Source organism: Macaca thibetana, chromosome 12 (assembly GCF_024542745.1).
Source record: "Macaca thibetana thibetana isolate TM-01 chromosome 12, ASM2454274v1, whole genome shotgun sequence".
Classification (NCBI taxonomy): Eukaryota; Metazoa; Chordata; class Mammalia; order Primates; family Cercopithecidae; genus Macaca; species Macaca thibetana.
This window is the reverse complement of record NC_065589.1, coordinates 53,841,033-53,866,965: the sequence shown is the minus strand read 5'-3', so window position 1 is coordinate 53,866,965 and position 25,933 is coordinate 53,841,033. Positions and strand designations below refer to the sequence as shown.

Genomic DNA, 25,933 nt, shown 5'->3' with positions numbered 1-25,933 from the left:
GATCCCTTCTAGTACACTCCACAGTCCATGTCACATACATCAGAGGAATTTACAGTAAAAATCATTACTTTTCTATATTTCATCAATGAGAAAATTTTTAATTCAAAATTTTTGTTAACTTGACTCATAGCAAAACCTTGTTTATGCAATGGTATTACAATTGTAACTAATGAGAATATGTCACTTCAAAATAAACATGGCAAAATAAGCCTGGTTAAAAAAAATAGCAAAGTCCTAAATAAATCAAAAATATGTAATAAGTAGTAAAAAGTAAAGAATACAATTTTAAGTAAGCATATTAAATTACCTGAGACCCTCTGTTCATATCAAGACCATACCAAACAGGCTTATTGTCAGGAGATTTACTGGCCCACCAGGTTTTACGTGGTACACTGGATGGGTTTGCTGAAATACATGTTTCTCCTGTTTCCATGTTGCAGTAAACTTTGATTGCATCTTCAACAGAGCCTTGGTTAGGATCAATCCAGTATTCACCTATTTTTCAAAATAGAAATTTTACTAAATAAAGACAATCTCAATCACCATTATAAGTTTCCAAAAAAATTAACAGAGGGTTTGAAAATATATACTCACTGATTAAGGATTATTTTAAACAAGAGCACCCCTTAAGAAAAAAGTAACTGTTATGCATTGGGGGCCTTTCTACATTCCAGTCGCTATTGTAAGGCGCTTTGCCAAACCATGCACTTAAGGCTCAAAACATCCATGTGAAGAAGTATCATTACTCCCATTTTACAGATGAGAAAACAATACTGAAAAGAGACAATCTACACAGTAAGTGGCTTTGCCAAAATAGATGTGTTCCCAATATTTTAAAGCAAATTAGAATTAGAGTGTAATAAAATAATCTAAATAATGTAATACAATAATGTAAAATAATGTAACATCAAAACCGTGAGTCAAGTGAATAAATGAGTTGAATTACAATTAGAATGCTATGAATCATTTCATTGGCTCTTTTTAAAATTAATTTTCTCATATATAAGAGATTCTTAAAACAGGAAATACCAAGGCAGTGCTTGGTGGTAGGCATACAGTCAAATACACAATTTAATATGCATTTGCATATATGGATGTGTGTATATATACATATTTGTGTGTATATTATATAAATAGTATGTGAGAATTGCACTTTAAATGAAATGAAAGTGCCAGAATGTAATATACAGAGTTATAAAATTGCCCTTTCTTCGATGATAATAATTTTAGCTATTCCTGTCAATGTCATTTCAAAGTTAACTTAAATTCTTAAGCACTTTGTAGCTCATTTGTCTCCTGTGACTTGGGATCCCTCTTCTCTAGGTCGTATTGGATTAATTAAAATGACAGAATAAGGTAAACTTTAAGCCTGGTACATGCAACGAGGGCAGAACAACTATTTGATTCCAAAATGTCTTGGAACCTCATAATAATATAATACCCCCAGCAGATATTCCAGAAGTATGACTCACAGAACATTAAACTACATGAAAGGAATTACATATTTAAATAAATTTGGGAAATATATGCTTGATGATCCAACAATATGTTAACATTAAGACACTGACAGGTCATGTAAGTAAATAAACATTTTGAACAATACTTAACCAATTATTTTCCACATTTCCACGAAATGCTTTTACTCCACAAAAATATCAATATTTTAAGATTTCTGGATGGAAATGGAACTACCATCATGAGACTGGATTATTAATAGGATATATCATCTATTATAGTACTTTTTTTAAAAAAAAGTTAACTTTTATTTTAGATACAAGGGGTACCTGTGCAGATTTGTTACATGGGAATATTGTACGATGCAGAGGTTTGGGGTTCAGATCCTATCACCCGGGTAGTGAACATAGTATCCAATAGGTAATTTCTCAACCCTTGCTCCCATCCACACTCTCCCCACTGCAGTGGCCTGCAGTGTTTATGGTGTCATATTTATGTCCATGTGTGCTCATTAGCTCTTACTTATAAATGAGAACATGCGATATTTGGCTTTCTGTTCCTGCATTAATTTGCTTAGGATTATGGTTTCCCGCTGCATTCATGTTGCTGCAAAGGACGTGATTTCATTCTTTTTTATGGCCACATAATGTTCCATCATATGTATGTACCACATTTCCTTTATCGAATCTACCACTGATGGGCATCTGCGTCAATTTCATGTCTTTGCTATTGTGCATAGCACAGTGATGAATATACGAATTCATGGGTCTTTTTGATAGAATGATTTATTTTCCTTTGGTATAAACCCAGTAACAAGATTGTTAGGTCAAATGGCAGCTCTGCTTTAAGTTCTTTGAGAACTCTCCAGACTGCTTTCCACAGTGGCTGAACTAATTTACATTCCCACCAATAAGTGTATAAGCATTCCCCTTTCTCCACAGCCTTGTCAGCATCTGTTGTTTGGTGACCTTTTTTTTTTTTTTTTTTGAGACAGAGTCTCGCTCTCTCGTTCAGGCAGTGGCACGATCTCGACTCACTGTAAGCTCCGCCTCGCGGGTTCACGCCATTCTCCTGCCTCAGTCTCCCAAGTAGTTGGGACTACAGGCACCCGCCACCACGCCCGGCTAATTTTTTACATTTTTACTAGAGACGGGGTTTCACCGTGTTAGCCAGGATGGTCTCCATCTCCTGACCTCGTGATCCGCGCGCCTGGGCCTCCCAAAGAGCTGGGATTACAGGCGTGAGCCACCGCGCCCAGCCTGTTTTGTGACTTTTTAATGACAGCCATTCTGACTCATGCGAGATGGTATCTCATTGTGACTTTCATTTTCATTTCTCTGATAATTAGTGATGCTGAGCATTTTTTTTCATGTTTTCACAAAATTGACTGTTTCCACCATTAAATTATAAGCTCCATGATATGTTTACTATTTTTATCTCAAATCTATCACTAAGTAGAAAGTCAGTAACACATTTTGGAATGCAGTTGAGAATAAAACAAACAGAAACAATGGGTTTTGCTCAAATGGGCTGCTGTCTACTCACCACTCTGCTTTGCGGAATGGCAAAGCTTTAGGTCATCACATGTGCGGGCTGGGTGCTTTTTCGAGCCATCGGGGCTGCGCATGGTTTCAATCTGACTACTGAGTGACTTCAGGGTAGCATGAACCCCTGGGTCCGTTTTGTTTTTGTCATCAGGCGCCGCCTGGTCTTCAGTAAACTCAGGAAGTGGATCTGACATGCTCTCATCATAGTGCCCCATGATATCCCCAAGAGCAGCTGTAAGGTGGCCAGGAGGACCCGGAGGGCCAGGTGGGCCAGGCTCACCAGGAGGGCCCTAATCAAAAAGAAATTGGAAAGACATTTAACACATTGTTTTGGTTTTACTTAACTGGTAGAACTTGGTGCATAGGGAGTTCCAATGAGACACTCCAATTTGACAGTAAAGGGAGATCTATGACTTGTGCCCTTTTGTAACTAGATGGGGGTGGTCTAACAGGCTGTAACATTCAAGGATGAGAAATGATGCCTAACCATTTTTCAGGCAACATATCTTCAAGTCAGCATCCAAGATAAAGAAAGATCAAAGCGCAAAATATTTGCTTAGGTGTTTACCTTGAAGATACAACATATTTTCTGTTAATAGCATGGAGATAAGTGTGTTCATTTGCAAACTATTTTGGTCAAGGTACAACCAAAATGTTTTAAAAGTATTTTTGGACAGAAGCTGAACAAAGGATGCAGGGGAATAGTGGCTGCTGGTGCTATAAGATCACATGTCAATAACAAGAAAATACCCACAAGAAACACCCACAAGAGAATTATACTCCTACTTCTAAAGGAGAGGGAGAGACACACCGGAAGTCCTTTTATGTGCATTAATTACTATACAGATAAAAATTATCTGCTTAAGCAAAATTGAAGAAATAGTCTTGGCTTTTAGAGACAGGGTCTTGCTACTATGTTGCCCAGGTTGGATTCAAACTACTGGGCTCAAGCAATCCTCCTGCCTTCACCTCCTGAATAGCTAGAATTACAGGTATGTGCCAGGGTGCCCAGTTTTCCTTAGCCTTTTAAATCACATAAATAAGGAGCCCACCTGCCTTTTTTTTTTTTTTTTTTTTTTTTTTTGCCAAATAAGATACACTGAAATGAGAGGGAGATAAGCACAAAAAGTGGCAGAGACTACGAAATGGATCCTCTCTATTAATTCCCTTCTGCACTTCCCCAAGGAAGAACTCAGCAACTTGAAAGAATCAGGTGACAACCTGAAGAGACACATAGTCCACATCTCATATAGAGAGTAAGATCTGGGAGCAAGAACTCTCCAGAAGGCTGGAGTTCTACCATTGCTCTGCCACTTGTTATATGGCTCCAGACAAGTTGCTTTCACCTTCACTGCCAATGTTTCCTCACTCTCAAAGGGCTGTTACATAATCTTTCTTTCTTTCTGTCTCTAAGGTCATATATTGAGTCCATGCAGTCCTTCATACTAATTTCAGGAGAAAAGACTTTTTTGATATATATCAAGGACCACTGAATCACAAAATAAAGTCAATCAACAGCCGTATAAGCCAAAGGTATTCCAATTCTCTAGCTGTTTCCCATTCAGAGTTAGAGAAACAAATGAGTAGAAAACATTTCTCTTGTCCATAGGAAATATAAGACTATTTGACCCACATAAGAAATAAATATCTGGCTTAACAGTATTGCTATGAAGGGCAAAGGAAAAGTAAGGACGAGAAGGTTAAGAAGACCAATGAGGAAGAAACACCAGAGAGAGAAGCATAAGCTCATATACAAACATGCACATGAGTACACTTGTGCATGGAAGATGTATGAAGATGTTTTCCAGACTGAGAAGCAAGAATCTAACTAACACAGTATACACCTTTGTATCATCCTCAAGTCAACACTACTGAAACTTTTTAACAAAAAGTTTTAATCGAAGTCCTCCCTGAATGTTGTTTTCAATGGAGAAAAACTTCAATTTCATACTCTTCATTGTCCAGCATTTTTATGGCGTTTTCATGAAGTAATAACTATACCTCACAGACATTTAAAATATTGCCCTTGAGAGCAAATCAACATTTTCATCACTTTAATTATAAATACAATTATAACTTGTTCTTTGCTCTTATTAGTATCACATTATGCTAATGTCTGGGTAGGCTGGACTCTGATTTTATGTGCTCTAACGTATCTGTATTAAAATACTTGAAATGGTTACTTATACAAACTTTTGTGTGACTTCTAGGTTTGTTTTCAGGGTCCCTTAAGTCTCTGTCAATCAGGCTGCACAGACATTTCTTGGATGGAATCTGAGCTATTGAAATGAATAGCATTTCTTGCATGTAAACCCTTGTGACTTTACCTCAGGTCCTGCTTCTCCTACACTGCCTCGTACACCTGGAGGTCCAATTGGCCCAAGTGGCCCAGGGTTTCCTTCTTTACCCGAAGGACCAACTGGGCCTGGAGGACCCTGCAAGAAACAAAGACCGCAGTTTAGATTCTGTGAAGAAAAAAATGTTACAATGCCTTTTTACATATGGAGCTGGTACAGTGATTTCTAAGACTCATTTTCTTACTGATTAATAAATGAACTTCTGGTACTTTGTAACATTTATGATTTCATGACATAAGAATTTTCCATCATCCATGCATGGTAAAAGACAAATATGAGTTTACATCTTTAATGGACTAGTCATCTACTTTTATTGGTAGTAACTTTTATTAAACCTCACATGTTGTAAACTTAGAAATTCAATTAACTTGAAAGAAGAAAATGACAGAAGTTGGAGTGTTTTAGTGAAATTTTTGTGCTTATGCCTCAGAATATCATCATGGACTATTATTCTCAATTTTATGTAGGATTTTTTACACTGTATTTAGATACACCAGAATTGCTTTGAATTATTTTTTCTAATTTTTTCTACAAAATGTTTTCTATTTTCCTAAATAATTACGTACATCACTTGTCTTATGACATCAATGACTTATTACAAGCAACATTAATACTAATGGGGAATTTCTAAAAGTTTCAAATATTGGCTTCATTTTATTATTTACTTCCAAATTAGCCTTATGTAAACTACTTCTGAGGAATTATCACAATTACTTAAAAGACAAAATATATTCAGCCTCAAAATCTGTCTCCACTTCATAGTAAATCCTATTATACCATCTTAAAAATTGAAAGTTTAACAGAAATTTTAATTAACACAATGTAACAAAATGAACTAACAGAGGAATATATCCAAACCCTAGGTAAGAAATTTTAATGCCGGCCCATGAGGTAATATATCATATTTCATGACATTTCTACTTAAAATTAATTACTAAATAGCTTGTCTCATATGTGTGTTGCCAACCTCAGAGATGAGCCAACTCCAGCTTCAATACCATGAAAATGATACTCAAGCATTAGCAGTACATCAACAAAGGCATTATTATTTACACCTGCAACTTATTACTTTTTGTTACTTACTCTTGGACCAAATGGTCCAGGGACTCCAGCACTTCCTTGTTCACCATTTGGACCCTAAGTAGGAATACAATAAAAAATGTTGCCAAAATATTTGGATCCTGCATTGTGCCATTCTCAAAAATGTGCTATCATTGACTTTAGCAGCATAAACTACTTTGATTAAGTCTTCAATCTCTGCAATGTCTACATGAGTTGACCAATGTTAAAGACATATCTGTAGGAGTAACAGTGCCTATAGCTTTTGCTGTATTTCTCCCCTACAAAATTATAGCTTATTATTGGCAATTACCACTTGTTATTCATCAAGATATTCTTTGAACTGAAAAGAAAATACAAACATATCCACCTATTTTATAGGCAGATAAATGTTCATGTCAAGATACCCGTGTATTTTCAACTGGAGGGCAGAACAACACTTAAAGGAATAACTTACAGGAGGGCCGGGAAGACCCTGAAGACCAGTAAAGCCTCTGTGGCCCTTCTGACCTCTGTCGCCTCGGTCTCCATGATCACCTTTGTCACCACGAGGTCCTTGGGGTCCCTAGAAATAGAGATACGGCATGAAAATTACTTGCTACATATTATTGTTGAGACTACAATTTACTAAAATTTTGCTTTTTATAATTGTATTTACTACAATTTTGAACATGGTATTTTATATGGTTACTTATCTAAATAGTATTAGACCTAGAAATGTCTGTTTATTTTTCCCAAAGAATGGTAGGTGATCACTGAAAAAAGATACGTAACAATAGTTTTCTAAATATTCATTTTTAAATGTTTATCTTACATGCATACTAAAATTAGATATTTTTGTTTGATCTAGCCTATCTGAAATGTTTTTTAAAGATTATGTTTCACAGATTTAGTTGATATTATATATAAAAATATTGCCACCATATATAGATTCTTTTAAATTAAAACATTTCATACTTGCCATGTGTAACAATGAAATGATTTTAAATTTACATATGCAAATAAACTAGCTGGATATGACAGCTGCAACTATATTAAGAAATTGGCAAAAACTTGTTTGAACAAATTAAACAGAAATATCATCTTTAAGCCACTTTCCTCTAAAGAACAAAGCAACTCTAAGTTATCCCATATCTGCAACATCTGTAACCAAATCCAGTGATCTTGATGCTGAGAAACTACAAAGAAAGCCATAGCTAAGGATCTTATTTTGGGATAGAAGCTACACCCAGAGAAGAGGTGAAAATTATCTGATCAATCTCAGATGTTTTGTTATTGTTGTTAGTGGTGTTGGTTTGGTTTTGTTTCAAGTCCTGGGAAATTAAAAACAGCTCCAGGGAATCAGTGGTTCACAGTAAACTGACAAGTGACATAGTGTCATCTACTATAGAACTGGCTTCTGTTGCTTTTAGTGTTTTCCCAAAAGAGAATTGGATCCCTATTTATCTGATTTTGGAAGATGACTGCAATCAGCAAATCAATTGGCTCTCAGGTTAATTTTTCCCTTATTGTTTTAATTTTGAATTTATATTTCCTAATTATCATACAGTATAGGAACCCATTTATAATAAAAATAAGATGATTTCAGTAGCTTTTACATATTTTATATAACAATGTAAATTTAAATACTATCAAAATCAGCCTGAAGTTTTTCATAATGTTCGAAAGGTTCTTTTATTTGGGGGATGACCCAAAGTTTCATCATTAAAAATAAACTACATCAGAAGCCACCTATTTGAATTATTAACTACAATGTATTTATTCACAGAAAACAAAATTACGATGTTTCTATAACTGTTCAAAACACTGTTCACTTGACATGCATGCAACTATAAAATATTCGCCGGTCAAGCTCAAATTAAAGCTTAGAATTATTTAATAATATGGCCATGATTTTAAAAGTATAATTGTTCTTTTTGAGAATAGACATTGATTTACCTGATGGGCATGAAAAAGCATGTGACCTATTAGACTGCACATTGGATGATTCATTCATGGTAAGACATCTACATAATAATGTTAACCTGAAAGTGACTGATTTCAAATAGCACAAAGATCAGAACATGGAAAGAAAAATCTAGTTGAAAATGAAACATAATATTTGAATAGTGCTTTTCAAGTTTACAGAGAGCTTTCAAATCCATTTTCCTATGTAGTTTTTAGAATAGCTCAGAGAGAAATACACTATAATCCCTATTATTTTAGGAGAAATCTGTGACTTTAAAAGCCTCCATGATTATTGATAGAATTCATGGTTAAATTCAGAAGAATTGTGTTATAATTATAAAAATAAACTCATTTTAAAAAATAAGAGTAAACTCATATAATTTTTAATTAATATTTTTGTTCAAGCTTGAGGAATTTCACATTTTTCGGTTATGAATCTTATACTATATTTCTTTGGGAGTATATTTTATATAAGAAAACATTTTTTAAAAAAACAAAAAAAGAGAACTTACAGGCAATCCACGTTTCCCAGCTCGACCAGGTGGTCCTATAGGACCCCGAGAACCCTAAAAGAAATTTACAAAAAAAATTGGCATGTAAAAAAGATATTCACATATTATATAGATATAGGATGTCAAAAATATGTTTATAGTTGGATGCTTTTATATATATGTGAGTGTATGTGTATAGTCTTATGATTAATTAATTGAAATCAGGCAAATGTCTATCTGTAGATAAGACTGTGGTCACTATAACTTCAATGACACTTTTATGGTCAATTTTATTCATCGACTTCATTGAATAAGTATCACCTTAGTTGAATACAGTAAGACAATACTCATTTACATTTAACACGATGCATACTTATTACATTCTCAAACTACAGCATTTTCCCATGATGGAAGTCAAAGCATCAGTATCTTCTATTCCCTCTTAGAAATGAAATTTTGCCTTTCAGACTACGAAACATATACTAGTTTACCATTCATTATTTAGAGTTCTTAACAAAGTGCACATGTATGACTGTGTGTGTGTGCATATATGCAGCTTATAACCTAGCATATGGGTGTGCAAAACTGTCAGTGTGAAACTGACTCCCTCCTTACCGGATCTCCTCTTTGTCCTGCATCTCCTGGAGCACCCACAGGGCCAGGAGTTCCAGGGGCACCCTGAGAGCCTGGCAGACCTGCAGGCCCAGGGTCTCCACGATCACCCTGTCAAGAGTAACCACGATATTATTTTTTAACATTTATTCTAAACAACAATATTCCATATGCTTATGTTATTCTTATAATATTAATAATAGGAAAAATATGCCCTTTAAAACTTATTTTTATTTATTATTTTACTTAACTATTTTACTTATATTTACTAATTAACAAATCAAATTGAAAAGAATAAAGTTATTTCCCCCTAATTTCAGGTCTCATCCTTTCCTTCACCTACTCCCTATTGCTTGCACAGTCAAGAGCATTGGGGTATAGGAGTGATCACCTCCAGAATTTATCATGTTTTCCAGAGCACCAGTCTTTAAGCTGGAATATTGGTATACTTGGAATACACAAAGACTTTCCAAAGATTGTGAAAACAAAGAAAATTTTAAGGAAATCACCTTCCAGGTTTTCCTCTCCATATGTATTCTTTCAGAAAACTAAATTTTGATTATCCTTCCTTACTTCCCCTAAATAATCCACCTTCTCCCGTTTTGCAAAAGAAAAGCAGAAATCATACCATCTGCAATCTTATTATGATTCAATGTCCCAAGGAATAAATACCTCTAGGCACTGAACTAAGGGACTTTTCCAGAATGCATAGTTTACTTGAGTATAAAGCTACGAAGGACTTGGAAAATAAAGAGGCTCCTTTTTATTTTATCCAGATGACACAATTATGACAAGGCTCCAAATATTACTTGTCTCCTTAAGAAGTCAGAGGTGAGATAAGCGTTATATGAACATGTCTAAACATAAATATTTGACTTGAAAAATGGAGTCAGACTATATTTTCTGACAAAAAAATTGTCTTATTTGACTGATAAATTTATCAACCTAGATAAACTTTGGCAATTAGGTTACAGAACGGATACATAATACATTGAATAAGCTGAACTGGCAACTTCAAGGTTTTGGAAAAAAAAAAAATACTTGCCCGGGCACGGTGGCTCACGCCTGTAATCTCAGCACTTTGGGAGGCCAAGGCAGGCGGATCACGAGGTCAAGAGATTGAGACCATCCTGGCCAATGTGGTGAAACCCCGTCTCTACTAAAAATACAAAAATGTGCTGGGTGTGGTGGCACGCACCTGCAGTCCCAGCTACTGGGGAGGGTGAGGCAGGAGAATCACTTGAACCCGGAAAGTGGAGGTTGCAGTGAGCCGAGATAGCATCACTGCACTCCAGCCTGGCAACAGAGCAAGACTCTGTCTCAAAAAAAAAAAAAAAAAAAAAAAAAAAAAAAAAAAAAAATTACTTAAAGCACTTGTACATTTAGAGTTTACCAGGAATCACCTCCTTTGCAACTATTTAAACTTGCGATTTTAAAAAGGTGATGGCAACTTAAAATAAGTATAGAGATTTATAGATTTTCATAATTACTTCAGCAAAACCTTTGAAGATGGTTGCACTATATAATATAAATTGACGAAGTAAAAAGCCCAAGATGCCAAGAGAATTTGCAGTCTGTGAATTACAGTAGATGAGCGTACTTTAGCCCAAGCTTTCTCCAAATCCTTTCTTCCCCTTTTTTTCAACATGAGGTTGAGTGTCTATCCTCTACTGGAGTCTTTAAACATGTCTTTTAATATACAAATGCCCAATGGCATATGTATTAATTATATTTAAAGCATTTGAAAACGGAGGTTCAGAAAATCTGCTTAAGATTACATAGCTAATTACTTAGGGAAACAATATTCCAAATCAAGTCTGACTGGCTCCAAAGCCCATTCTGCTACATGATGAGCTTTAATTACATCATAGCAGACTTTGGAGTGGGGAGTGATTTTGCCTTCAGTGACTGATCTCAGCAGCCTGAGACAATTGTGCAACTGCCAGAAGGGACTGGGGCTTCAGAGAAAGTTGAGGACATGTTCAGCTCAGCACATTCTAATTTAAAACACATCATGGAATATACAGTGTTTAAAAAGCCACATGGCTTATATTCTCATAGGGCATTCGCTTTAGATGGTGAGTGGAAAAATTTAGACATTACACAGCACTATTTTGGCTTTCATACTTTTGTTAATGAGTTTAAAAGTTGGAACACTTCATATATATCCTCATCCAAAGCCTTTATGTTGAACCAAAGATGGAATCAATTTTATCTTTCTGCTCTGAAAAAATACCATCTTAATTTGTTATATATTCAATATCATTTCATTTACAATATTTAAAAATCATGGCCTTACAGAAACAGTTGTTATTCAGAAAAATCAGAGGTGCATTGGAACTATCAGGAAAAATGATAGTTTTTAGTGTAAATTAAAAAGATTTCAGATTGGCATGACTTTAGATTTTATAATAAGTGAAATGGCTCTTACACGTTCTCCAACGGCACCATCTCGTCCTGGGGTACCATCATTGCCAGCTGGACCCTATAAAGAATAATGATTTGAAAAACTACTTAACTGAGTAATGAAAAAAATCTTCATTCCAATTGTCAGAAAAATGACAGCATGTTTTACACCTCTGTTTTATAAACTGTACATTAGCATTTATGCAAATGTCAGCAGAAGAAAGGTTTCTACCTCTTTTTCATTATTTTGAATTACTGTAAAATTAACACATTCTTACTTAATCCACATTCTTCATTTATATTTCTTCTTTTGAAAAGTGAAAAATCTACAAATATTTTGAAATTGACAGCAATTACATTCTTGCCACTTTATGTTTTGCTTGCATTACCAATGAAAGGTTTTTCTTACATTTGCTTCTTAAGATTATTCAAATAATATCCTTAAAGTTTTGAAATAAAATAACTGTGTTTCAATGATATTAAACTACTTTAAGAAATATATAGTCTTCCTTTTCTATTTTATTGTGATTTTTTTCATAAACATGTCTTTACTATTTGATCAAAAATTGTTCCAAAAGCTATTGATTCTTTCAATAAAATGTTACATTAGCTGTTTGATGATTCACTACTTAAAACGCTGAACAGAGGATATTCCAACCTTTAACTTCTCAAATTGCCTATCAAACACTGATTTCCTCCCAAAAGTGCCTAAAGGAACATACTATCCATTACGTTACTTTATAGTGATATTTAAGTAAAATGATCTCTACTAACTTTGCCCTTTTCACAAGCTGGAATAGCTATATTAATCCTATCACCAAAAAACTTGGCAATTTTGATAAATATGCCATTACAAAATGAAATAATAACAAGGGGAAAGATGAATGGATGTGTCTTTTTACCTTCAAAACAGTTTGGCAACAGCTTAAATGAACTAAAATACTTAGCTCCAGACTAGATGAAGGTCAGTGCAAAGACACTGATCCTGTTACCTTTTCTTTATGTCATCACTTAGCCAACTCTCTAGGGAAGTAGAGTACATCAAATAATATTACTAAGAAACTTTCATAAGGTCAAATACGCAATCAAATTCTAAATCAATTGCTAAATGAAAAAATTGTTCCCATGACACCAGATAACAACAGAAGAGTTATTTTCACTGTAGTACTCACTTCTGGTCCAGGTTCCCCTACAGGACCATTGGAGCCCGGGGGTCCCACAGGTCCAGGTGGACCTTTATCTCCTGTTGCACCAGTTGGTCCTACTTTTCCTGGTGTTCCCTGAAATAGAAGTATAAATGTCAAACACTTGTGAAGAAATTGAAGAAGGCTAGTTCCCATAAAGGCTAAGTTTTCAAAATGGTGCCTCTGGGCTCCTTCTATAACAATAATTTTGCGTTATCTTACAACACCCATGTAATCATAATGCTTTCTTAGAGGCATGCCCACCTCCTGTGAGACTCCTCTTGACATATCGAAGGGACCCAAAACCAACCATCCGTTGCCACCAGCACAGGTGTACATTTTGGGTTCTAATCATGTGTACCACAGTTGATTCTGGCTGCCCTTCTGGAATTTGAATCACTCTCATCCTTTTTCCCCACTCCGCTTTGTCTGTTCATTTTATTTCTATATTCTGATACTTTGATCTCACTCTTGAGAGATCTTACTTTCACAGCTTTGGCTCACTTCTGATAACAATAAGACATCCCTTAGCTCCTACTTTGTTGGTTTCATATTTCTACCCACATGTCTCTCAGTTCCAAGATCCCATACATCTCTCGGTCTACATTCCATACGAAAACATTAATTTTTTTCAAGCACTGCAATCTTTTAGCAATAAAATTTAGTCTCTTCAAAGCTAACTTTGAATCAAAGTTTTATCCATACTCCAGGGAATATAAAATCCTAAAGTACCCTCCAGGGAACAGAGATTACCTTCAGATCCTTCTTCAGCATTCCCTCCACATTCACCTCAAATATTACTTTAGCTCAACTATGTCTTCCCTTTGATGGTTTACTGTGAAATATGGTGTTTTTGTTAAGCATGTTTACTTAAAAAGACACTACCTACTCACCAGGAGATTATTCCCCTCCTCTAGCTCCAGGGGATCTTTTTAATCTTTGAAGAAGGATTTAAAGGTCACCAAAAATCCATATCCTTATTTGCCTGCTTTTCTAGTCTCAGGGTTAAACAAATATATATTTCCAAAGACTTTTGTTTTTAAATTCTTAACTACTTAAGGTAGTTAAGAATTTGACATTTAAGATCAAAAGATTTTTAAGATACTCAAAAATTAATGTCCCTACAATACTGTTTAAATCTATTCATCAAGCAAAAAAATAAAATAAAATAAATTCTCTAAACAATTTGTATTGCACATATGAGGTAAAACATTGACTGAAGCAGTTACTCACCGCTGGGCCTGGTAGGCCGGGCATGCCTCTCTCTCCACGTTGCCCAGGCATGCCAACAATTCCTCTCTGCCCAGTCGTTCCAGCTGGACCAGGGGGGCCATCTGGACCCTAATGTTGAGGACAAACTAAAATCAGAAACTATCCAGGGTAAAACTGTACCCAAGGAATTTACAATAAGTTGGGTGCAGCTTTACGGGTTTTTCAGTATGAAAAAGAAGTTCTCTGTTTCTCAAAATCATACTACATATGAGTAGTTATAAATTGTCATCCACACAGAACCTCTAACATTATTTAAAGGTAAAAACAGCTCATCAGTTGGAAAGAAGCTGAAGATTAATGTGAATACTGACTCAATAAAAGAGGTAACTTCAGAGAAATATTTTTTCTTCTTTATAAAAAGACAAAAAGAAAGTTTAACAATAAAGAAAAAATAGTTATCTAAACACAATATTTAAAGGCATTTGCATATAAAATATAATATACATATATTTTTAAAGTTATTCATACATAATGAACATTTAACTAATAATTTTTTGGTTTAGTTTTTAGATACCATATCTATTACTGCTATTTTTAAAATCTATATATATACACATTTTTCCTAAATCAGAGAATTGTAAATGAAAATCTATAGGGCACAACGCACTTTAAAAATTTAGGAATGTGCCCAGCACAATATTTAAGCATTTTTGCGGCACTGATCATTACAGGTTTCTATTTGTAAGTATTTCAGTTGAAGGTGGTCTGGAACAAATACACCAAACTTACAGGTTGCCCGTCTTCTCCTGGGTCCCCTTTGTCTCCTGGGCCACCAGGGGGGCCAGCAGGTCCTCGATCTCCCACACGCCCATGAGAGCCAGGGTCCCCACGAAGACCTGGAGGTCCCTCCTTCCCGGGTTCTCCTAGGGGCCCTGCAGGTCCTGGAGCTCCCTAGTATAACAAAGAAAGAAACACCCAGAAGGGCAAAATGGAAGCCAAGTAACAGTGACTGACGTAACATTGTCTGCCTCAGATGCAGATGTTCAAGCCTCACGGGTTCATTGTGACTGTTAGATAATCAGTTTTTCAATAGGATTTAAACAAAACAAAACAAAACAAAAGAAAACACAGCTGTAGATTCATTCCCCAGGGGGAAAACTAAATATCATTTGCAGTCAATTCCCTTTGAATAATTTTTAAAGAGCGGTGCAACTCACTTGAATTTTCAAACTTATTTAAGGCTCCACTCCAATGATGAATATATAATACTTTATTCTGTGATAATTATTTATTCTTATGATTTGAGCTAATGAATGACATTTATTAAAGAAAGTTCCATAGTTGCATCTTAACTGAAGAAAATGATTATTAGCACACAATACTATAATTATTCAGTATTTAAATGGAATAATAATAAAACAATGGGGCTAAAAAGAACTTGCAAATTAGCTCCTCCAAGAAATACTATATTATTAAGGATGATTTGCTTTGCTGAAATGCCAGTATGCATTACTGGAATAAGAGTTGTTAAATAAGAAAATGTACCATTAAGAAATTAAATAAAATAATAAATATAACTCAAATGTGTATGTGTGTGTGTAATTATTTCACTATCAGTGACTTGACTCACTAAGTTGACTTACAGCAGGGCCTGGAGGTCCAACTCTGCCAGCAGAACCAGGAAATCCTGTAGCACCCTAGAACCAGAATATCATATAAGCAATTTCTAAGGTAACATAAATTAGTTACATGTATTATCCTGAGATTTTTTTCACAGGAAGACTGAAACCTTTAGATTTCCTTTCATGTTGTAAGCAATAATTTTTTTTCTTCGCATGAATCCCATATTTTGGGGAATTAATCTAGATTAACTGGTAGGAAGGGTACTATTTTCCTTTTTCCCTGCAAGTAGTACTAGAATCACATTGATATTTTATATAATTGAATTAAAGTGCTTTCACATTATTTATTTACTCTTTTATATAGGTAATATGTTACTTACATTACAGGTGAGGCACCTGGGTCTCCAAGATTACAAATTTGATTGTAACCCAAATCTCCATGAGTTAAGTGCCCTTTGCACTATAGTACATTTGATACAGGTAATAATTTGCTATTTCAGCCTCAGATGGAAATGATCTTTTACATGACCAGGAAGCACTAGAAAACTAGAATTAACTGTGCATACTTCGCAGAGCATCAAAGAAACTTACAGGCGGACCTTGGGTTCCTCGACCACCTTTTAGTCCAGGAACACCATTAGGACCCTACATAGAAACAAACAAAAGAGCACTGTAGTGAAGCAAAAGAGGCTGAATGTACACTCCAAACATGGGACACTTGACTCAAGTTATGCCTTTTTCTTGTTAACTTACATGAGGGCCAGGAGATCCTGCTAACCCTTGTGGTCCAGGAGAACCAGCATCTCCCTTCTGTCCTGGCTCTCCAGGTTCACCTTTTACTCCAGGCTGTCCATCAGGACCCTATATGAAATCATACAAACAAGCAATGGATTATAAGACTAATAGACAAATTACTTTAGAGTAATTATTACTAATGTATCAATTAATCATATATTGTGAAACAGTGCTTTGTAATCAGTATTAAAGCATAGTAAAGGAAAAAAAGTACTCTGATGAGATCTTTCAAGACAGCATAAAAAATAAGCTATCCCACTGCATTTTTATTGTAACAAATAATTATAGAAGCTCAACTAGCACAAACTCAAGTTTTGTGCCAATCTATAAAAAATGTATTGAAAATGAGAATATTGTCTAGAAAGCTATAAACTGTCCAGAATTAATATGACTTCAAAACATATGACAATGATCATTAAACTTATTATAACAAGATAAGCGTTTATTTGTAAATTAGGGATATTTGAAAATTATACCTGGGGTCCGGCAAAACCAACAGCTCCAGTTGGGCCATTTTCACCTCGAGAACCCTAGAAGGAGTCAAAGATTACTGTAGCTTTCACACATTATTCTAAACAGGAACAGTATTTTAAAATATGATTATATAAATTTGATAGTTAGACATGTAAATATAGAAAAATTACACATATTGCTTAAGGAAGGACCTTAAGGATTATATAAAGATATAGGTCATAGAACAAAATTCCCAAGGTCAGAAGTCTCAAAGGAGCCTCCAAATTATTTAGTAAACAAACTGCCTAACTACACTTAACAGATTGCATAGCAGATAATTTTTAAGTTTAATTAGAAAAGCAAAAGCTAAAAACCAGGAAGTTATAAATAACCTAAAACCAGTAAGCATCATTTTATATAAATATCAGAACAAATGATGAATTGTTGTATTGCTCAATCTCACACTAAAGAACACCAAGTACTGTCACTTACAGGATTGCCCCGGGAGCCAGGAGGGCCAACTAAACCTCGAGGACCAGGTTCACCCTAGAAAGCAGATTTTAGATGGTTACTGTCCAAAACAGTGGCTAAATATAATATAATTTTAGGATATTGGTCACTGTGTAGGGGGAGACAGCGGAAAAGAACACTGAAATGATCTTGCTCAGATACCATATGTTATAAAATGAAAAGATTTATGAAAGAGCCAGCTATTCAGGACTCAGAATTTTGAGTGTACAAACTAACAACTTGTGACTTACCTTTTCTCCAGTAGGACCTGCAGGACCTGGAGGGCCCAAAGGACCTGGAAGACCCTGTCAATTAACAGAACATAGGCATACTGAGGTAAAAAATGCACAGAAATCTTCATGCTTAAGCAAATAAACAAAACAAAAAGGACTATTTTGTTATAATTTGGCTGTTTTTGTAAATCATTATCTATAATAAAAGATATAATCTATATATTTTCAAGATTTTTCTGTCTAGTTTAATACTATTTCCACCATATTTTCGCCACACAGTGTTTTAATCTCTTTCATGCAACTTAACTAATGCATTCCTAAAACTGTTTTCAGGCATTAGCACTAAATTAATGCTAAGCTACAAAAATGCTTCTATTTCTTAGCATAATTAGCTTTGCTAATATCTATTCGGACATTTTGACCACAAATTGAAAAGAGGCTTTCCTTCTTTTGCATATATTATATTCTTAAATTATAATAGCAAAATATCACTTTTTTTATTTTTTAAAATTGAAATTGCGTTAAGACATTTTAGGTTTTTTCTTTTATTATTATTATTATTAGGCACAGGATCTCCACTCTATGTGGCCCAGATTGGAGTGCAGTAGCTATTCACAGATGTGATCACAGCACATGCATCTTTGAACTCTTGCCCTGGACTCCAGAGATCCTCCCATTTCAGACTCCAGAGTAACTGGGACTACAGGCACAAGCCACTATCCCCACTATCCCTGGATTAGTTTTTTTCATTTTTTTTTTTTTTGAGACGGAGTCTCGCTCTGTCGCCCAAGCTGGAGTGCAGTGGCGCCATCTCGGCTCATTGCAAGCTCCGCCTTCCAGCTTCCGGCCATTCTCCTGCCTCAGCCTCCGGAGCAGCTGGGACTAGAGGCACCCGCCACCACGCCCAGCTAATTTTTTGTATTTTTAGTGGAGACGGGGTTTCACCGTAGCCAGGATGGTCTCGATCTCCTGACCTCGTGACCCGCCCGCCTCAGCCTCCCAAAGTGTTGGGATTACAGGCGTGAGCCACAGCGCCCAATCAGTTTTCTTCATTCTTTTGAGATGCAAAGGAAAAGTGGCTAAAATTTACAGCCCAAAACCCCAGCTGCTTTGAGATTTATGGGCATAGGAGAGCTAACACTTAAAGGATAGTACAGCTAACACATGGGGACACAACCTGAGTCTTCTTGAGGCGTAATCACAATCTTGAAACTGCGGGAATGTTGGAGTCCTCTCTAAAACAAGTTCTCTATTTTATAACTGTGTATTGCCTCTTCATATGCAACCCAAATATTCTTTCATCGTTTAATTTCTGTATGTATAACTGAAGAAACTTAAGGAACAAAAATGACTTTAATTTTATGCTTTTGACAAGAACGTAAGAAATCTGTGTTCTCATAGTCTCTGGATCTAAAATGGAATGATATCATTCCAATAATTTATGTAATATACTTCTTTAAAGGATTTGATGAAATACAAATATCACTTCATTACTTATGTTTATAGATATTTTATACAGAGAAAACATGTTATTCATTTTTTCCCTACTATTAGATTACAGTAAGTGCTCTGCTCTGCTTCTTTCCTAAAACAATGTAGTGTCCTCATTAAAAATAAAGCAGTCATTGCTTACTTCCTGATCCTATCACATTGCAATTTCAAAGTTAGTTCATAGGCACAATAGATATGTATTTTGGATTTTCCTTTAAAACAAACTGCCAATGCATTCTTCCTATAAATAGTACTGGACTACTTATGCATTCCAGGACATTCATGATGTAAAGTATTAAACATATACCAGATTTACTTGACTATTTTTGAAATATTAAATTAAATATTAGGTTTAACTAAAAGGGAAGGTATATCTTTTGTGCATAATTTGTTAAAAAAAGTGGTGCATCCTTAATTAAATTTGCATAAAAAGGACTAATTACCCTTAAGATGAAAATTTTCTACTACATTTCACTATATTTCCTTAATCTAAAGCTATTATAACCAATGTATTAACAATGACTCAATGTGTAGAATCAAATAGCAGTTCTCTTTTATTATGTTACAACTGCTATTGCCAGGGCACACATGACAACTAACAGCAAACCATGTCATACTGAAACAGAAACCATTACTCAAGTATCAGGCACTATTCCAAAAAATGATGGATGTTTAAGCCATTGTGACTAGCCACTCTTACATGAAGGAATCATTTATGTCTGAAAATATTATTGTCCTTTGAGTCTGACTGTCCTTGGAATTGTAAATGCATTCTAATTTCAAAGACCTAATGCTTGTTAAATGCCAATTTCTGACATGACATTAAACAATGCTTTGAGTTCAACCATCCTTCTTGACGTTCTGCTTATTCAAACTCTTTATTAATGGTAACATTAATGATAATTCACTGTGCAGTAAATTTCTCACCCCAACATCCAATATACTGAGAAACATTTATCATAACTTTGGTGACTCCACAAAGCTCTACTTGTCTATGCTGGAACAAGGTATTGGCCCCCTCACTAGATTAGCATTTTAAAAGAAATAAACCTTGTGTATGAAATAAAAAGATGATAGAGAAAGATAAAGAGGGCCCCCACTCCCTTAAGGCACTTATCTCATAGGCACAATAAATATGTTTTTATTTAAGTTTCATTTAATTCAGGGCAAGCAAAATGAATAACCCATGGTTGAATCACAGCAGATCTCACATGCCATTATTCTCCAACTCCTGACTACCAAGGAAACATGATTGACTTTATTTTTGAAAGTTCTGGCAAACTCCTATGATACTGTAATGTTGGTTCCTAGCCCAGCTAGAAAAGGAATGTTTTTACTTACTCTCGCACCATCATTTCCAGCTGTGCCTTCAGCACCTTTTTCTCCTATGCCACCCTGGAAAAACACACAAAATACAATTGATTCATTTAATTGTCTCTTTCCCACACTTGTGTGTAAGTTTCATGAGAGTGAAGGCTATTTGTAATTTTCCTAGTTGTATCCAGTTGAACCTTGGATGGTGCCTCACACTGTGCACTTTCTCAGTAAATATTTATTAGAAGAATGAATAAATGAATGACTAGTGACTCAGGATGGTAGAAATAAAAGCCTCCTCAGGAAATCATTTTCAGTAGAAAGTCTGAATAAACGAACTAAAAAAAAAAAAAAAAGTACTTACTCTGTCACCCTTGGGGCCTGGAGTTCCTGCAATTCCTCTTTCTCCTGGCATACCTTGAAGACCTGGTGGGCCTGTATCTCCAGGGGTCCCAGATGGACCTGGACTGCCCTAAAATGAACCAACATTAAGTGACCATACCAATATATTAAGATTAAACTGATGAAATTGCTTTTTAGTGGGTCAAAAATAGCTGTCAACAATTTCAGGTAGTTCAACTTAGTGCTTATATTTTTCATCTGAGAAAGTTTCTCTGAGTGAGTTGATTTTTTTTTGAAATTAAAAAAATCAGATTTTCTTTTTTGATTGTTGGTTTATATTTTTAACTTTTCTCTTAAGAGGCAATTGAACGCTATTTCAAATAAAAAAGATAGAGTTGCCTTTTTTTCCCTCTGTTGGCAACATAATAAAAGATACTAAGAAAGAAAGACATTACAATTTGAGAAATATTTCATTCTCTCTTTAATAAAAAACTGATATTTGATATTAACCTGGTTTTTAGGCTAATATAGTGTCTAAACTGTAGTAGACCGTATCAATCACTCTAAACCCTGAAAACAATAAGGGGTCTCATGTCACACGATCATGAAAAATTCTACTTCAATTGTTTATACTGAAGTTGGCCACATTATCTTCTACCAGTCACTAAATGGCACACATTTCTGCCTTATGATGCATTGCATTTTCAGATTTCAAAAGTTCTATATTTTCACATATGTAGTAAGCAGAACTGTGAAACCTGACACAAAAAAAAATGGAGCATATTATCAGAAAAGCCTCCTAATAAATTACGCAAGTTTCTATTTCTTTCCTCTACTTATTCATAGAAGCCACTAATAAAACGTACATAAACATTAGGAATGTGTTTGTATATGGAAATCTATTACCATGTGCACTAAACCACAATCCCCATCACAGAAGAGAGTCTTCTTTTTAGCTCACACTTTAGTTGCAAGGAAAAAGCCTAGTAAGCGCTCATTAAATATTTGTGGAAGAAGAAAATGATACAATCAAATTATCTTTCAAAAACAAGACAAATGCATTCTTGCACCACCATGTGTTTATTGAGCAGTAATTTTAAAGCATTTTAAAACACTGAGATCACTATGACACTTACTTTTGGGCCATCGGGACCATGTCCTCCAGCCATTCCCTTCTCACCAGGGAGTCCAGTAATTCCAGGTTCTCCTCTTTCCCCGGGATTTCCTCGTTCTCCCTAGCACAAAATTGTGATGTCAAATAATGTCAATACTTGATCTAAAAATAATTTAAAATGTTTCTGAGAAATGGCTTCTACTGGTGAAAAATTTAGAAATGAGACATTACTAAATCTCAATTTTATAATTTAGTGATAAGAAATAACTTCAAGTAAGGATATACTAGCTTCATAGCACAAAATATTTCTCACAAAATTGATTTTTATCCAGCCAAAGAATTTACAGTTTAAATAAATCCCAGTTTAAGATTTTTAAAGATACCTTTTAAAACTGAAGCCAGTGGGAAACAAAATTAATCATGAAGATTAAAGTACTTACTCTAGGTCCTAATGGGCCAACTGCTCCAGGATCTCCAGGAACACCCTATAAATACATTTTTTTTTTTTTAATGGAACAAGAGCTTTGAGTTTAGGCATTTATCAGAAAACTTTTCAGGTCATACACCTACTTTCTATTAATGTGCCATTAGAAGGCTGCATAAGCCAACAATTTAAAGAAAGAAAAGTATGTATATTTTTATAAATTAGGGAATATGACATGTTTTAGATGAAAACATTTTTCCAAAAAACTTTGTACTGTACCTGAATGTTTGATTTTTGGTAATGAGAATATGCAAAATACTATTTCACAACGATAGAGCGTTAGTTTTTTAAAGGCAACAAAATCTAAATGTCTTTTTCTTTTTAACTAATAGAAGATGAAAAAGCTTAAATAAAGAAAAGATATACAAAAAGGGCTAAAGAGTTATCTTTTAAATAGAACCAATTCAATTCTACTCAATTTAGTAAATCTTTCTTGAGCCTATAACATGGACAAAGCACTCTACTAGTATTGTGGGTTCAAACTAGTACAGTCATGTCTACATTAAAAGTTTCAGTTTGTTCTTACATAAAAGAAAGTTTGTCAGTTTGAAATTTCTTTCTTTGATAAGGATGATAACTTTATCAAATAGGCCTCCAATCTTATTCTCCGAAATGGACTGTCCTCATTGTGGCCTGATCTCCCTGAAAGCCAAATCTGATCATATTACTCCTTCCTTAAAAGCCCTTCTTTTTTTTTTTTTTTTTTTTAATTTTGTTTTTGTTTTGTTTTGTTTTTTGAGACGGAGTCTCACTCTATCACCCATGCTGGAGTACAATGACTTGATCTCGGCTCACCACACCTTCCACCTCCTGGATTAAAGTGATTCTCCTGCCTCAGCCTGCCAAGTAGCTGGGATTACAGGCATGTGCCACCATGCCCAGGTAATTTTTGTACTTTTAGTAGAGACAGTTGGCCAGGCTGGTCTTGAACTCCTGACGCCAAGTGATTCACCTGCTCCGGTCTCCCAAAGTCCTGGGATTACAGGTGTGGGCCACTGTGCCTGGCCTAAAAACCCTTCATTAGCTTCCCGTTACACTACTGATGAAGAACAAATTAGAATCCAATTAAAACCCTCCATAATCAGGTCCCTGATTCACCCCTACACAGTCCCCTTTCTATTTTCCCCAAATTATATTACCCACTCTGATTTGTAAGCTTGTCTCATTTCCTGGAGGTTTTTCCTATCTTCCCTCCTTCATCTTTACCATCATTCATCCCTCAGATCTCATACAAGATATTACTTTGTCTGGAAAACCTTTCCTAAACCCCCCAAGTCTTATTCAGGTGCATCTTTTTTGTTTCCATAAACATAGTACCTCCCCTATCATAGCATTTAGAGCATGCTATTATTGTAATTGTCTTATAGTCTCTGAATCCTACTTTACTGTAAGGACAGCAAGGTCCAAATCCATTTTGTTCAGCTGGTTCAGGCCAGTGCTTTGTAGAGCCAAGCACACAGAGTGCTCAGCAAATATTTATTAAATGGTTAAATGAACAAATGAATCACTCAAAGAAAAATAAACAAATCTATGTGCCAGGAAAATGACAGAATAAAATTGTTAGTATTTGTTCATAATTGTTTACATAAAGTGGTTAAGAACACATCTTGGGAAGCAGATGACCTGGGTTCAAAGCTATTAACCTTGTGACTTTGGGAAAGTTATCTAACATCTGTATGCCCCATTTTCCTCATCTATAAAATGGAGGTAATGATAGTATCTAGTACATAGGGCTGCTTTGAGAACTCAAAGAGATAATGTATGTAAAGGAAAGCACAACAGAGCCTCACGCATAAAAAGTGATAACTGAGCCAGCAATGTATAGTGTTGCCATTATTATTATTTCAACACTTACTTGATCACCTGGCTTTCCACCTTCTCCAGGAGGCCCTGGAGGACCAGGAAGCCCCTAAAACAAAAGTAAGAAAATAAAATTGTGAATCAATCTGTGAAAGTTCAATAGGCTACCAGTGTTAACAGTTTAACTTTTACAATTCATGGAGTCTCCAAGACTATATTTTCAAGGAAAATATATTGTTCAGACATTTTAAGCAAAAAATATTGTTCAGAAGCATTAAAAACAAACTACCAACAAAATAAACAGCTAGTTAATTTATAAGATTGTATTTTCATCTGCACAACACTTAGCAAAAAAAGAGATAATGTAACAGGAGGTTTTCATATTTGTAGAGTTTTTATGGCTCTGTGAACAATATTTCAGACTGCAAGAATATTATTTAAAGTCAGTCCAGAAAGTTTTTTTTACAAATTATGATCATCCTACTATTAAATAATGTACGTACTGATATATGTAGATAAATTATGAAAATTTGTTCAATAAAAAATTCTAGTCACTTTGCCAATAAAATTAGATCAGCCTTAAAATGGTTGAATAAACTTTGTTGAGATATCAGAAACATTTTATTCCTGATATCTTTTTATTACTTTTTTGTTATTTTTTATTTGTTTTGTTCATAATTTGCAGGTTTGATTAGTTTTTTTAGAAGTCCATTCCTTTACTCTGGACAAAAATGTTTGATTTATCCAAATGTCTATCCTATCTACTAAAAGAGGGATGACTTTTTGAAAATTGTAGAATTTCAAATCTTCTGACCATATTTTTTTTTTCTTTTTTAAAAATAGCATTTTAGTTAATGGAAGATGAAATGGAAAACCGAATTAGTGCATACCTGAAAACCTGTGGGGCCCGGAGGTCCTTGTTCTCCTCTTTCACCAGCTAGACCCTAAGTTGTAAAGGAGAAAAAAAAATGTGAATATAGCCAGATCTTTGTCTGCTTCCTCTCTATGTGAACTACTAGAAGTACTGATATTTCTTTGTATTTCTTCCAATCACATGTTCTTCTCGTTAGCCAGGTAATAAACTAGTATTAACAGTAAGCAAATGGTATTGTTTGAAGTCTCTGGAGGTGAGAAAATATCTTCTAAAGCCAGTGAAGTGACTGATAACATGTATTTATTTTTTGATCCAAACTTAAATGTCTGGAGCCAATTGTAAACTTATGGGAAAATTGGATTGAATATAGGAAAATCCATTACTGTTGTATATCTAATCTAAAAACAAAATATTTTTATTATAGTTATTTCTGAATGTCTTAAGAATTATTTATCAAGACTTCAAAACCAGAATGACTAAAGAAAGCAAAGCTAACATTTTAGAAAGATATTTAAACTGCCCCACCCCAAAACAAATAAATATGCCAAAATACTTCTGATAAACACTTCATTTTAAAATCCCAAAATGAAAATAGACCTCAAAGAATATTATTCCTTTTACCTCCTAAAAA

At 34.8% G+C, this 25,933-nt stretch overlaps 1 protein-coding gene across 1 annotated transcript in view; it reads right to left on the bottom strand.

The window, feature by feature from the left end:
- The window catches only part of COL5A2 (collagen type V alpha 2 chain), a 150,462-nt gene that overhangs the window by 3,793 nt on the left and 120,736 nt on the right, over positions 1–25,933 (bottom strand). Inside the window, exons 30-52 of the mRNA XM_050751933.1 lie at positions 25,319–25,372; positions 24,484–24,537; positions 22,585–22,629; positions 22,167–22,265; positions 21,053–21,160; positions 20,716–20,769; positions 17,902–17,955; positions 17,633–17,686; positions 17,164–17,217; positions 16,646–16,753; positions 16,484–16,537; positions 15,914–15,967; positions 15,060–15,221; positions 14,292–14,399; positions 13,047–13,154; positions 11,900–11,953; positions 9,472–9,579; positions 8,878–8,931; positions 6,876–6,983; positions 6,443–6,496; positions 5,330–5,437; positions 3,001–3,292; positions 308–495 (exon numbers count right to left, since the gene is read on the bottom strand). Of these exons, the coding sequence (XP_050607890.1) occupies positions 308–495; positions 3,001–3,292; positions 5,330–5,437; positions 6,443–6,496; positions 6,876–6,983; positions 8,878–8,931; positions 9,472–9,579; positions 11,900–11,953; positions 13,047–13,154; positions 14,292–14,399; positions 15,060–15,221; positions 15,914–15,967; positions 16,484–16,537; positions 16,646–16,753; positions 17,164–17,217; positions 17,633–17,686; positions 17,902–17,955; positions 20,716–20,769; positions 21,053–21,160; positions 22,167–22,265; positions 22,585–22,629; positions 24,484–24,537; positions 25,319–25,372 (2,136 nt within the window). The remainder of the gene's footprint in view (positions 1–307; positions 496–3,000; positions 3,293–5,329; positions 5,438–6,442; positions 6,497–6,875; positions 6,984–8,877; positions 8,932–9,471; positions 9,580–11,899; positions 11,954–13,046; positions 13,155–14,291; positions 14,400–15,059; positions 15,222–15,913; positions 15,968–16,483; positions 16,538–16,645; positions 16,754–17,163; positions 17,218–17,632; positions 17,687–17,901; positions 17,956–20,715; positions 20,770–21,052; positions 21,161–22,166; positions 22,266–22,584; positions 22,630–24,483; positions 24,538–25,318; positions 25,373–25,933) is intronic.